This window comes from Calypte anna, chromosome 4A (genome assembly GCF_003957555.1).
Source record: "Calypte anna isolate BGI_N300 chromosome 4A, bCalAnn1_v1.p, whole genome shotgun sequence".
NCBI classification, from domain to species: domain Eukaryota; kingdom Metazoa; phylum Chordata; class Aves; order Apodiformes; family Trochilidae; genus Calypte; species Calypte anna.
This window is the reverse complement of record NC_044248.1, coordinates 30,259,803-30,275,336: the sequence shown is the minus strand read 5'-3', so window position 1 is coordinate 30,275,336 and position 15,534 is coordinate 30,259,803. Positions and strand designations below refer to the sequence as shown.

The window sequence follows — 15,534 nt, the reverse complement described above, 5'->3', positions numbered from 1 at the left end:
GTGTTAATGTAATGTTAAGCACGTGGAAAGCAGATACAAGAAGTGCAACTGTTACTTATTGTAATCACACTAATGATTAATTGTATATTTAAGACAGAGTTTTACATGGTAACCATCATGTTAGTTAGGAAAGACTTTAAACCTGATGGTTATAAGGAAAATATCGGAAAATGCATACAGGGATAAAAGGGATAAAGTACTGTATTATTTTCAATAAATTTAAAAATCTGACTTTTATACAAAGGAAATAGATTTTTCATACCTTTGAAATGTTACTTGATCGACTTGTGGAACGCCCTGGTGATTTGTCACTCTGGAAAACAAAATTAAAAGATGAAAAAAGTTATTTAATTAAAATTCTTCCTAAGAAACTCTACTATTTTTATAATTCTGAGTGCACAGACTTTCTCTTCCTCTACTTTTCTTCAGTTTGGATACTGACTGTTCTATGGAACAAACAGCAAGTAAGTCATTATAACATTCACGGGAACTGCACTACTAAAAAGTTTTTAAGGTTCTGTAAGAAATTAATGCTAGAACTTAATTACTGTGGGTTTATTTTGCAGGGCTTTTTTGACAACATTTTGAGTGAAATATTAATAAATCATCACAGTTTCTCATGAAAACTGGTGATCTTGGGTGAAGAGGAAAGTTTCATGACAAATAATAAAATCCACCTAGTTATGCTGGACACATGTCTGCTCAAAGAATTGAACTCAGACTTTCTGAAAAATTGAATCAAAACTAAATGAATTCCTGGCCAGACACATTCTGAGAATATGAACTTGTAAAGAGTTGCAGATATAGTTCAATTTAACACCTATCCCTCCATACCCTCTCGCTCAAGAAAAAAAGACATATAAACTGCCACCATAGGCTGGTATTAATTAATAAAGTATCTGTTAAATAGCTACTTTTCTAAAGTTTTGGGGTTTTTTTCTGATAATACAAAGGAGGAAGTGAAGCCATGATTCAATAATGTGTCCTGTATTTACAGTTCCCCAACAATATACTCAGCTTCATTTACACTGAAAAGGTAAAAGATATTTCAGAAACAGTGCCCTTGGTACCCTTTGGTACCAAGCTTAGGAAGCTTAGGTAGCTTAGGAAGGTCAGGGAAATATTTCTTTCAGCACTGAGAATGTACGTTTAAACACTAAGGTGAAATATTCATTATAAACAAGATACATTTTTACCAAGAAGGGATTGAACTAGACACCATTTGTGCAGGTTTGCTAGATAATCTACTTGATGGAACAAAGGAACCAAACCCAAAGTACACCTTTCACCTCTGCAGCAGCCTCCAATGCATCCATCACTGTAGCAGGCACTTACAGGCATATTCATAACACGTGTCCATAAAAGTTTTTCAACCTAACTATGACCCATCTCTCCTCATTCTTCAATTAAATAACTAAGGAAAAATAAAGAAGCTACCAGTTAAAAAAGGCTAAGTTTCCTACTCCATTAATGCATGTGTCTAGTCTGGAAATTCATAATCCTCATTATAGAACACAATAGTTCTACGATGGCAAAAACACAACTTAGGAAATTTGTCAGCAAATATTTAGGAAAAACATTCTGCCATTTTTATATTGAAAAAACTACTTCAATCTCAATCCAGTAAGCAGACCCATGTGAAAAATAGGCTAAAACCTACTTGTTTCATAAACCCTTCTGCATTTCTCTTCCTTCAGACAGAAGGTAGCTTATGTTTTTGTTCTATCCCTCAGTGCTATCAACTTCTTGCAAATATCCATATATTCAATATTCTTACTTTGTCTTCACAAGCACTAAGCAGAACAGACTCTTGTCCTCAAAAAACCATCACCGAACTCCCTTACCAGACATCATTCTCCATTTTATTCTACTATACCCCCTCATTCTCAGGACTTAATAACCTTCAGGTTTGTACATTAGTTTCTCATCTTTTATGAAGAACTAAAAATAATTCTCCAAGTTATGCACTAATTTATTACATCTTGTCCTTGAAGTTGACGCTGCTTTGAACAGGGAAGCGAACCATATGATTTCTTCTGACCTGAAGTATTCTGTGATTCAAATATTACTCCTGTGATACATTATTCACTGTAGCTTTGGTAATAAATTAATAATACCCTATCCTTTGCAGGCTACATTAAATATATGCAGTTTTTATTGTCTTCATTTATATCCATAGAAAATACACTATGGATATTCTCAGTCCATGTGCAGAGAAGCTCTGCTTTGACCTCAAAATAATAGAAGTTATGGACCCATGAAATTCATTCCTCTTTTGTGGTTAGAAATTATGAAGGACAACCATAGCTGATAAACTCCCTGCTAAAATCATGCAACCTTTATCCTCCATCACTTGGACTAAAGAAATATTTTGTACTTTCTGACAGTGTAGTGAATTTGGAACTCTGATTTCTTTTGTTTTAATAATCCATCATCCAAGATGCATTTTCAAAATCTGTTTCCTGACTAAAGCTCTCAAGGCTTTTTGCACGATCCATTCTTCAATATGGCACATACCTTCATTTTAGCTGCAAGATTCTGACTCTCTAACTGCAAACTCCCCAAATCCACAGTCTGCAAGGTACAAGCCTGTACACTGACTGCTCTAAGTTAAGAGAAAGGGTGCTGACTCTAGAGCTTTTAGAAAAAAAAAAGAAAAACAAAAAAAGAAAAAAAAAATTTAATCAATCATTTCCCTGTTCAGGTATTTCAACCTGAAGAGTATATAAATAAACCACAAAGTGTTGCACTAAATAACCATGCTTAAATTGAAGCTAGAATTCTTCATTCAAGTTCACTTTGAACTGGTGTAACTGTTTTTAAAAAGAAAGAACAGAATAGAAAATTTATGGCAAAAATATCTTTTGAAATATTTCCTTAAAGAATGACTGTGTGGTTCTATTTGAGTGGTTTATCTTTACAAAGAAATCACATTGTTAAAAATAATTGATTCCTTTTCTTACTGAAAGGGGGACTGTCTCTATTGAAGAATGTTTTTCCTACAAGCTTGCTAAACCCTAATAAAAGATTTTTCTCCCACACATTCAATATTAATTTACATTTGAAAGAAATATATGTTCAAAAATCTATAAATATTTTTATCCATCAGGGAAATGTCTTATCATGTCCTTCCAAACAGATACTTTCAAAGGAAATAGAGTCTGCTTTTTTGAATTTATACTCCTCAGCATAAATTACTCAAGTTCTGTAACTACGTTTCTTGATCTCCCTAAATGACTTTTCTGAATTTACAGAATTCTGGCCCTTCAGCAAAGTAAAATTAAAATGTTTAGAAAGACCTCTTGCTAAAATTCTCAAACCAGCTTTTTCTCCAGTCAACAGAAGAGAAAACATATCCTTCCAAGACTCCTCCTGACGATGATACAAGCTTTTTAGATTGTATGTTGTATTACGCAGCCCAAAACCCCACACTGGAATGCCTCTTCTTACTTCCAGACATTCTGTGCCACCAATATCTCATCTCTTGGGTTACATCCTACAAACACTCATCAGGTATATCTTCAAAATTCTAATAAGTCTGTGTTTCTACATTCCACAAGAGTTCAGTTTTGCCAAAATCATTTGGTAAATCATTGATTGTTGAAAATGGAATTCAACCTTCAAAATAAATTCTGTGAGAAAGACAAAAGGAAAGAAAACCACATACTCTCAAATGATGACAAGTTCATGAAACTGCTTTCGGAAGAATGTCATATGAGTCTGTCCCAGTACATCATACAAAGAAACCAACTCTGGTTATAATAAGTAATTAAAATTATTAAAAAAAAAATTATATGTAATTTTTTTTTGTGTCAGTAAACATAATATTTCAGCACAAGACTGGAAGATTGAACTGTTTTTTTGTTGTTGTTGCTGTTTTGTTTGGTTTTAGTTTGGCTTGGTTTTTGCAGTTATCATCTAAAATTTAACCTGATAAACTTTCTGATGCTTCAAGATCGGTTTTACAAACTCACATACATGACCTAAATTGCTAACAAGCTGTGGTTTTATTAAAGCAAGAGAATAAACAGGGTGCTAGTAACAACTTCCCAAAATACTGATGTGAACAGTACAGGCTCTTAGTCTAATGAGAAAAGTAGTAGAAAGTATTAGAAAGCCAGTTGCTTTCTGACTTGCACTAGATTTTCAATTGATAATTTTTGGTCTTGCAGGGCAGCAAAATACACATTTGCTTGGTTTCTTTCCTTTAGCTGCCCCTTTCTCTGCTTTTGCTCTGAGCATCACTTGAACTGACACAGGCAGCTTGCTAACATATTGCTCTTCATGTCTCTAAACAGAAGAGCATCAGGAAATCACAGTATCTCAGTTCACAAGAGAATCTCAAGCAACAGCTTCTATCACCAACATAAATACCCAACACCTCAAAAAACCTTTTTTATAAAATATTTTGCCTTTGTTTTCTCTGGGCTCTTTTCATCGCCATGTTGAACTCCTATCAATGCTTGTTCAGTTATCAGCCAGAATGTTCTTATTTTTTCTCTCATGAGTGACATCCTTTCCTCTTTCATCATGTTTCTCCAAATGTATGGTCTCCTCTCTTTTATGAACATTCCTGGTGGTTAGTACAACAGTGGACCATGTAATCCAATTTTTAGTTCATAGTATGATATGCACACAGTTTTCTCTTTGCTAAATATGACTGTATCCAAAATTTTTAATTGAAAGGACAGGCTAATCTATTTCAGAAGCTGGAATTCAGAGGTCATTTGCTGTATGCCAATTATTGTGACCTGCTAAATTCCACTCAATTAGTAACAGAGATGAAAGATTCTGAATGGCCAAGTACTTGTCTAACAGCCAAATATTTACCAAAGGAGAGAAGATTAATTAAATACACCAAGTCAAGGTACCTCAGTTGCACTAGTGCTATAAAACATTACCTGATTATGTCACTTTAACTCAAACTCCATCAAATATAAGAAAATGAAAGGAAAAATTTTCCCTAGCCCTCTAAAGGATACCCGAGCATTCAAATCCTGCAAAGTACAGGTGCCATCTTTCATTGGCCAATTTGATTTGTGTTCAGCCTAAACCCACTGATTTCCAGATGCAAAAAGGGTAGAATCAAAATCATAAATAATTAAGATCTTGACTGCAATTTCTAAGTTGTAACCCTAAGGAAAAAAATAATGGAAACAGAACTTGACAAAGACTGTCACTGACTATACACCTGGCTTCTGACATACATCAGAAACCTGCATCTCTAAGATTTCCATGTGTCTTACAGAAATGGAAGCAGAACAATGGAGCTCACAGAAAATGCTGAAATTAAGTAAGGATTAATGTTAAGTAAGAATTCATGCTAAAATCTGGTGGTTAGGATTCTTACTGCCAGATGCAGCTGAAAAATCAGAAATGTTACCAGTTGAATAGTTTTATTTGTACCAGCAGGCCCATATTCAAAGGCCTGTAACTCTTAGTTCTTTAGGCTTGGCATGTCTGAAAAGTTAAAATCATAAGCTGAAAATAATAAACGTAAGGACACAAAGGAAATTTATGCCAACTGAATATGAGATGCACATAGATTCCACAGATACATGCATCAGCATCTTTCCTACTTCTGGAAATCCCAAAATTCATCTTAATGCTGGAGTAACTGAATTTAATACATAAACAAACAGTTTGGGGCTTATCATCTAATTTAATTATCTACCTGTTAGTTTAGTCATTACTTAGTTTGGGATTTTCAACAGAAATTTGAATACTTCAACTCCTCCCTCTTTAAGAATCAAAGCAAAACATGAACTTCAGTGCTTGCATGACAAAATTCTTATTACATTTCTTTTTAAAGAAGCTCTACAGGGAAGTTTGTGGAGTGATATATCTATTTGCACAAAAATGTGTAGAAAAAACAGCTTCAAGGCAAAATATTTAGCCACAATGTCTTCTCTCTGCTTCAGAAATAATACTGAAGATCACTTAAATTATTTCCAAATCCTTTGATCCAGTGATCACACATCTTTATTATAGAAATTAGTTTTTCTTTACAGGTAAGCTTTGGCTGTCTACACCATTTACTCCAATCCTCTGAAGAGCTTCTGTGACAAAGACTAGATCCTCAATTCGGTTACACCTGGAATATTTTAGGACAGCAAGGCTTAGCATCCAGGCCACAATTATGATTTTTTAGCTCTGCTTTCTGAAATATTCACTGTATACACTAGAGGAAGGGTGATGTAGAAATTACAATTAAATTTCACTTATTTTTGGAACTCACATGTGTGCCTATTGCCATGTTCTCATTTATGCAGTCAGGGGATCAAGGGAAACTATTATACAAAAGGTTTTTATTTTTTCTTTATAGCTACCCTAATGTTTAATTAAAAGGCAAAATTTTGATGCTATTTTCCACTTAAAATAATGTAAGTAAAAAGGAACACAGTACACACCTATTTCTTAGCAGACTTGCCCAGCAAGTCATACATATTTATGACAGAAGCCTTCTACAGCTTTTTTATTTCCAGATAGATATGACCTATTTATTCAGTCTCAAAGATGTGCTGAGAGCTGGGTACACACAGCACACTGATTATTGATTACTCCTTTTCATGTTGTAACAGAAATTTCTCTGGTGGAAACAGGAACACCAACGGTGAAAGAAGGAGGAAGTTTTGGGAAAGCAGATAATGGGTAAACTGTTCTGGGGAAAAGAAACAGCTACCCTGGCTTAGGCAAGGGGAGACTTTACTGCTGAAACCACAACTTCTGATTCCAAATGTAGCTAAAAAAATAATAAACAGAAACCCAGAATCAAAATACAAGAAACATCTCTGACAAGATATCTGATTAGCTGTAAGGTAGAGACGTTGCAGGCAGTTGTTAATTTCTCGCAGTCAGACTCTTCATGCCTAATAAAAAACCATCCTTGGAATAATTAAGACAGACAATAATTCAAACTTTCCTGAGTGTCTACAAATAATTACTTGCAAAAATGCACACTAGACTATATTTATTTTATTAATATCTGTTAATTACTGCATAGAATTTAGTCTAATGTGTTGGGAAGAACATTCTGACACTATAACTGACTCAAGTATTCACACACAATATCCCATGCATTTATGTGTGTCTGTCTTCAAAGGCTCTAGCTGTTAAAAGCACCACTGACTTTATCAAGCTTCTTATTCATCCAGCCTAAGATACTAGTTAATAACTTAGACTTTACTTTTTTTTTCCTTTACTTCAGGCAACAATGAAGCATGTGTGATTCTATTTTATTCTTTTCTGCGCTTTCTCAACAAGGAATCTTGCTATTCTAAGTCAGAACATGAAATACGAAATAATATTACATAGAAATCACTGTTGTCACTTTCTGAATAGATACCACACTTCTTCTCATTTCACTGTAGTAGGTCTTGAGTGTGATAAATGCTCTAGATTTTTAGTCATCAGTGCAATTCCAGATTTTCAGCAGTCCCTTTTAAGAAAGTAAGCAATATCCTGCTACTCATATATGACGAAGCTATTTAACTAGTAGTTTCTGCAGTGTTAACTTGAACCAGGTCCACATTCACACAGAATCACAGAATATTTAGGTTGGAAGAGACCTCCTAGATCAGTCCAACCTTTGACTAACACCAGAGTCAATACTAAACCATGTCCTAAAGGATCAGGTCCAAATGCCTTTTAAATGCCTCCAGGGATGATGACTCCACCATTGTCCTTGGCCATTCCAATGCCTGCTCAGTGAAAAAATATTCCTAACATCCAGCCTAAACCTCCCCTGGCACAGCTTCCATCCATTCCCTCTTGTCCAGTTTACTAAGGAGAAGAGGCTGTTTTCTTCTTCGCTTTAACCTCCCTTGAGGTGGTCGAAGAAAGCAATTATGTTTCCTCTCAGCCTCTTCTTCTCCAGACTGAGCAACTGCAGCTCCATCAGCCATTCCTCACAGGATTTGTGCTCCAGGCCCTTTGTTGCCCTTCTCCGGACACTCTCCAGCACTTCTATGTCACTCCTGTAGTGAGATGCCCAGAAATGCAAGGTGCAGCCTCACCAGAGCTGAGTACAGAGGGATAGTCACCTCCCTATTCCAGCTGGCCACTGCGTTCCTAACACGAGCCAGGATGCCATTGGCCACTTGGCCACCTGCACACACTGCTGACTCATATTAAGTCAACTGTCAACCAATACCCCCAGGTCCCTTTCCAGCTCACAGCTCTCTAAACACACTTCCCCAACTCTGTAGCTTACCATGGGGTTGTTATAACCCAGGAGCTAGACCTGGCATTTGGCCATGTAAAACCTGATGCAATTAACCTTGGCCCATTGGTCCAACCTGTCTAAGTCCTGCTGTAAGGATTCCCTACTCTCCAGCAGATTGACACAGCCACCTAGTTTGGTGTCATCTGCAAATTTACTGAGGGTACACTCAATCCCCTCATCCAAATCATTAAGGAAGATATTAAAGAGAAGATGCCCCAGTACAGAACCCTGGGGGGCACCACTTGTGACCAGTCGCCAGCCAGATTTAGTTCCATTCACAACTACTCTTTCAGTCCAACCATCCAGCCAACTTTTTATCCAGTGCAGGGTATATTTATCCAAGCCAAGTGCCATAAGTTTCTGAAGAAGAATGCGGTGAGAGACAGTGTCAAAAGCCTTACTGAAGCCCAGACAAACAATGACCACAACTCTTCCCTCATCCGCTAGGTGAGTCATCTGGTTGTAGAATGAGATCAGGTTAGTCAGACAGGACCTGCCTTTCACAAACCCATGCTGACTGGGCCTGATCACTTGGTTATCTTGCATATACCATGTGGTGGTACTCAAGATGCCCTACTCCATAACCTTTCCTGGCACTGAGGTCAAACTAACAGGTCTATAGTTCCCTGGATCACCCTTTCGGCCCTTCTTGTAGAAGGCCAAAGAAGAACAATGTTCTTGAAGAAGAACATCTGACAGTTTCCAATCAGCTGGGACACCCCGAGTTTGCCAGGACTGTTGATAAATAATGGAGGGTGGCTTGGTGACCACTTCTGCCAGCTCCTTTAGTACCCTCAGGTGGATCCCATCTGGTCTCATAGACTTGTACACATCCATGCAGCACAACAGGGCACCAATCGTTTCTTCCTGGACTATGGGGGCTTCATTCTGCTTCCCATCTTGTTCATCCAATTCAAGGAGCTGTATCCTCAGGGAGCAATTGGCATTGATGAAGACTGTGGCAAGATGAACACTCAGCAGGTTCAGCCTTTTCTATGTCATCGGTCACAAGTTTCCCCCCCAGGTCAAGTAGAGGGGGAAGATTCTCCCTAGTTCTTCTCTTGCTATTTACATATTTATATGTTATCTGTAATGATACTGGCCAGATTTAATTCAAACTGAGCTTTGGCCTTTAATTTTCTTTCTACATATCTTTGCAGTAACTTTGTAATCTTCCCAAGTTGCCTGCCCTTCCCTCCGTAGCCTGTAGACTTTCCCTTTTTCCCCGAGTTCTGCCCAAAGCTCCTTGTTTAGCCAGGCTGGTCTTGTACTACGCTGGCTTGTTTTAAGATGCACAAGTACATCCCTGAAGGATTGTCCAGCCTTCCTGGACTCCTTTGTCCTTGAGGACTATATCCCAGGGGATACCACTGAGCAATTTCCTTAACTTATCAAAGTCTGCCCTCTGGAAGTCCAGGGAAGAAGTTCTATTGACCTCCCTCCTTACTTCCCCAAGCATTGAAAACTCAACCATCTCATGGTCACTTTGTCTGAGACAACCACCAATCTCTACATCTCCCACTTGTCCTTCCCTGTTCACAAACAGTAGGTCCAGCATTGAGCTTTCCCTTGTTGGCTTAGTCTCCAGCTGTGCTAGGAAGTTACCTTCCACACACTCCAAGAATCTCTAGGACTGCTTCCTGTCTGCAGTATTATATTTCCAGCAGACATCTGATAAATTGAAGTCTCCCACAAGAACAAGAGGAAGAGAATCTGAAACCTTCCCCAGCTGCTAATAGAACACTTCATCAGCCTCCTCTCCCTGGTTGGATGGTCTATAATAGACCACTACTATGACATCTGCTTTGTGGCTGTTCCCCCTGATTTTTATCCATAAGCACTCAACCTTATCACCATCATTAACATGCTCAAGACATTCAAGACTTTCCCCAAAATAGAGGACCACACCCCCTCCTCTCCTTCCATACCTATTCCTTCTCAACAGCCTATAGCCATTTAATGCATCATGGGATGCATCCCACCATGTTTCTGTGATGGCAATTATATCATAGTTTTCTGTTTGGACAAGAGCTTCAAGCTCTTCCTGCTTATTGCCCATGCTATGTGCATTAGCATAAACGCATTTTAGCTTTCCGTACCTTTCCTACTGCATGATGGCTTCCAGCTCCTCTTGTTTCCCATACTGCGTGCACTGGTGTATTTGCACTTCAGCTGGGCTGTTGATTTTGCTCTTAACTTGTGCTTTCCACCCTTGGTCTCAGCTCTGGAGAGCCTAGTTTCAATCCCCTCCCCCTTCAAACCTAGTTTAAAGCCCTCCTGATCAGCCCTGCCAACTTAAGGGCTATAGTCCTTTTGCCCCTGCTGAAGCCCATCTGATGTGAAGTAGCACAGAATTTGCCCCATGGTCAAAGAACCCAAAACCCTGCCATTGACACCAGTCCCTAAGCCATGAATTAACCTTCTGGATCTTCCTGCTAGTTCCCTCATCCATCGCTGTCATTAGAGGGATAGAGAAGAACACAACTTGGGCTACTGATCCCTTCACCAGTTGCCCTAAGCCCTTGAAGTTTCTCTTAACTGAATGGGTGCCTCTTGTTATTACATCGTCACTACCCACCTGAGAGACCAGAAGTGGGTCATGATCTGAAGGACTCACAAAGGTGGAAAGCTTACCTACAACATCCTTAACCTGAGCACCAGGGAGACAGCAGATCTCCCTGTGAAGTGGGTTTGGTCTGCATATGGGGCCCTCCACTCCCCTCAGCAGGGAGTCGCCTACTACAGTGACCCACTGAATCTTCATTTCTGGGTCAGGTTTGATGTCTGTCCTGAGGCGAGTCAGCCTTGGGGGTGTTTCTGGCCTTTGTGAGCCCTTGTGAGCTGGCCTTGTGAGACCTTGCTCGTAACCAAATCCTCCTGCAGAGCCCCATACCTGTTCTGCAAAGGCACTGCAGGTGGTGCACTTCTCAGGGGAACATGCTTGCTCTGCTTTCTTTTTTGTCAAGTGCTGGCCTGTTCCCATTGACCCTCCTACTGTGGGTCACTGTGGAAGGACTTGGGGGGTTGCTTTTGAGAGGATATGGGATCCTCTGTTTCCCTGAGAGTTACTTCTTGTTCTAATTTAGGGGAGATCATTTGAAGAATGTAATCAATTTCCTTCTCACTCTCCTCACTCTTCATCTCAGCTAGTGGTCCACAATTTGCAATATGATGCTCAGCAACACATTATCTTTCAAATTTTTGGGAACCAAACCTTGCAGCTCTGGGGAGCAAACCAAAGCACTGTTTGCTACAAAAACCCGGCTGGTATTCAGGTGGTCTCTTCTAGATTTAAAAACCATCTTTAGCTTCATCTGAATTTTTCCCCCATACAGAAACAGTATTCTTGCCAATTATTGCTATAAACAAGAAAAACAGGGCTTTCAGAAGCTGAGATAACAGAGACAAAATTATTACAGAGATGAGACTCAGAGAAAGGATTAAGGATTCAATTTTCAGTCCTCTTTTTCTTATTAAGGATTTAACTGATTACAAACACCAAGTGATCAAGCAAAGACCAATGTAAAGGGATTAAATCTATTTTTTTGGTTGCTTCCAGAGTTTAGTTTCTTTTAAAACATACACACACACAATCTAATTCCAAAGAATTTGTATTTTAAGTTGGAAGGGCTTTAAAGTGCTACCACAGACAGCATGAAAAGAGGACAAGTTAAGGGAAATGTCAGTAGAGAGGCTGACAAAATCAGTACCTTCTTTTTTCTTCCCATTTCACAATAAAGACCAAGTATGAAGATGCAATATTCCAGTTTCAGTTTACGAGTTCTTTTCAAGCTCAGCTATACACTTCGTAACTTTTCCTTTCATCTATTATTGGACAACTATAATGTTTATGGATATCAACGTTCCACTGTTCCTACATGGCTCCCAGTAGAACTTTAAACATATGGTTTCTTCAGTATGTTTCAAATATATATTCTGGTTGGGAGATTAATTAACTTTGATCCTATCTGTTACAGTTGTAAAGGTCAGCATCCAGATTCAATCTACACTGAAACGAAATTATCCTTTTGCATTCAAAGAAAATAGATGTGCTAAAACCACTGAACTGCAATTCAGCCAAATCTCTACAGCACATAACTCAGCTTACTCATCCACATTAGAGACAAACTGAGATGCAAAGATACAGACAAACCAACAGAATTTCTGGACATGATGCCAATTAACAGGATGAGGAACATAACCTCATACTGTGACTGGATGGAGAAATTTTACCGGCCATAGAGGATGAAAATATAACCCTCAAGAACTAGAGCTCTGCACACATAGTCTAGTTGTAAAGGACAGTGAAAGCCCCCTTGTCAGTGTATACAAAAGACAGTCATGAATAGAGTCCCTGCGGACACAAACACTGTAACCATCTAAACTCTCTCAGCCTGCACAGATAGTTAACACAGAGTGTCCCCCTACATTATGCTCCTCAGGGAAATGGGATTAAAATATGCTCAGAAAGCCCAGATAAAAGACAGAAGATTAAGTATAACACAGATAAAATATATTGATTCACTGTGATGCAAAGTAGCTATAAAGCAAAGTATTACAGGTATTTATATGAGGAAATACATGTGTGAAAGAAGCGACATGAATGAACAAGCTCTCCCTTGTATAATAGATAACCTTATATCCCTGGAGCCACTCTCCCACTATGGTATTTCTCATGGTGCAAGTCATTGGCCTCTGCAATTAACTGCAAGGAAGAAGTAGCACAGCTGGATTTTCTTCCCTTCTCAGGTCTGTACGTAAGTGGCTCATTAAGACTATCTACAGTATAAGGAAAGAGGAAGTGGAATTAGCTCATAATTGCAGAACCGTTAAAGGACACTTCCAGCTAAAAAACCCCAAAACTTAAAAGAGCCTGGCTGTCAGTCTCTTAGTTCTCTCACTGCAAAAATCAGTAGTGGGAGCACTGATCAGCTATAGGATTTAGAAGATGCAAGGATGAAATCCTCATCCTTTCTCTGAGATGCTCAGTCATTAGCCAAGATCCTATTCTTCCACTTTAAACATGAAATGATATTTTCACTGCACTTCAAATCACTTCTGCACTGCACTTAAAGCTAAATTCCCACTCTTAAAACGCCACAGTGCATGCAACTTCCAGTTTCTATTTACATTAGCTTTTCAGTTCAGTTTAACAGTGCACTTCTCCTAGGGCTACAATTGCTACATGTTCTTCTCTGGTACTAAGAAAAGATGCCATCAAACAGGAGCAGAAAATGAAAAGCTGTATGTCTTTTAAAAGGCCTTGGTGACTAAGTGTCAATTACTTCCCTTGCATCCTAAAATAAACCTGTTCTGATCCTTGTATTTTCTTTAGCTATTTACTATAGTCAAACATTCACCCGATAACCCAGTAAGGTGCAGCGTTTACCAGCAGTGAGTCAGGTGACCAAGCTGTGCACTGATCTCTATGGTAACAAGCTTGTATATTTGGCAACTGAAAAAACCAACAAACCAACTCAGTAAATTAAGGGTAATTTTCTCCCTTCTTTTACTCTCAGGCGCTTTAAAAAAAACAAAAAGGAGATAATGAGAAATATAATAAGCAGCTCAAGTTATTTTCCATTGTGAAAACAATACAAACCAGATCCACTGTAAACAGGCATTTTTTTCAGTTATGTATTTCAGTGAATTAATTATGACAAGAGTCATACCTGTCAAATGAACATGAGCTGGTGAATGTCTAGTTCATTAAGTGTGCATTTGCAATGTAATGTAAACTGCCAGTTCTGCTGTAACAACCACTGAACCACTAAGCAACTAAAACTAGAAGAGGGACAACTGAGTTGAAATATGGTAGGGGGCCTGATAAATGGGGGCATTATACACAGGGAATTATTTTCCAGCCTACTAATACAAGAATAAGATAACATCAAATCAAACTATCTGGCAATAGGTTCAGAACACAGTAAATACCATATGTGGCTAATGTTTGATGAGCATATTGGAAATTTTTAAAAGCTTAGAGATAATTAAAAAGTTACAGAAACTACTCACAGAAGAAAAGTTCATTCAATGAGAACATGTATAAATTTTTTTCTTGTCCAGAAATTCCCTGAGCTACATTTTAAAGGATTCCAAGAGAATATTCTGGAGAGCCACACAAAGAGCTCACGCTCTTACCCTAACCTTCTCACAGCATTCACAATCAGCCATTGCCTGAGATAGCACACTGGGCTACATGGGGTTTTATTTTGTCTTCATTTGGACCTTTTTTTACACTAAGAGACATAAACCAGATAATTTTTAGACTGGAATTTGTAATTTTATTTACCAAGATGGAGATAAATGAGAACATTTCACACTACTCAATAAAAATGTTGAACAATATTCTGTATGACAGTATTTCACTAATTCGGTCCTGGAAGATACTTTTGAAAATGTATAAAGCAAACAACTCCCACTTATGTAAAGCTCCTGTTAACTCAACAGTTCTGAAAAAAACAGTGAGGACATAATTTTTTTATGTAAATGTAAAAACTTGCAGTGAATCGTACATTGCTAATTCATCTGTATTTGGGAAAGTTCCTGCTGAGTATACAGAGTATAAAAATAATTTTAAAACTTGAGGTTTAGTCCTTTGTCCATAGCTTTGTTCGTTTCTTGTTCCCCACAGAATAAGTTCAGAGTAAACTTGGCGGAGTAACATTTTGAAAAAATATTACTATTTATAAAGAAAGCAAAGAAGAAAACTAAAATGGGAGGCAGGGGAGAAGAGAGAGCCCTAGTTTCACCCTATTCTGAATAGAACTGTTTTTGTTTGTCAAAGGTAGGTAGATTATTTTACAGAATCACACAGAATCACAGAATCACAGAATCCTAGGGGTTGGAAGGGACCTCGAAAGATCATCTAGTCCACCCCCCCCTGCCAGAGCAGGGCCACCTAGAGTACATCACATAGGAACGTGTCCAGGCGGGTTTTGAATGTCTCCAGTGAAGGAGACTCCACGACCCCCCTGGGCAGCCTGTTCCAGGGCTCTGTCACCCTTACAGTAAAAAAATTTTTTCGAATATTCAACTTGAACCTCCTATGCTCCAATTTACACCCATTACCCCTTGTCCTATCACTGGTCACTACTGAGAAAAGCCTAACTCCATCTCCCTGACACTCACCCCTTACATATTTGAAAACATCACCATAGTACATTTTTAAAAACTTTCTACTCCAATACAGTTCAGAACTAAGTTGAATTTTGACATTTCTGATACAATAACTCATTTCTCCATGAGATAAAGAAGAATCATCATTTGAGAATCATCATTCATAATTTTCAAAGCTGCATGCTAAAAGA

General features: G+C 38.3%; 1 protein-coding gene across 1 annotated transcript in view; it reads right to left on the bottom strand.

Annotated features, from left to right (window-relative positions):
- Nucleotides 1-15,534, bottom strand: part of MARCHF1 (membrane associated ring-CH-type finger 1) — an 81,463-nt gene that overhangs the window by 44,268 nt on the left and 21,661 nt on the right. Inside the window, exon 2 of the mRNA XM_008493820.2 lies at nucleotides 263-313. Coding sequence (XP_008492042.1) covers nucleotides 263-313 — 51 coding nt within the window. The remainder of the gene's footprint in view (nucleotides 1-262; nucleotides 314-15,534) is intronic.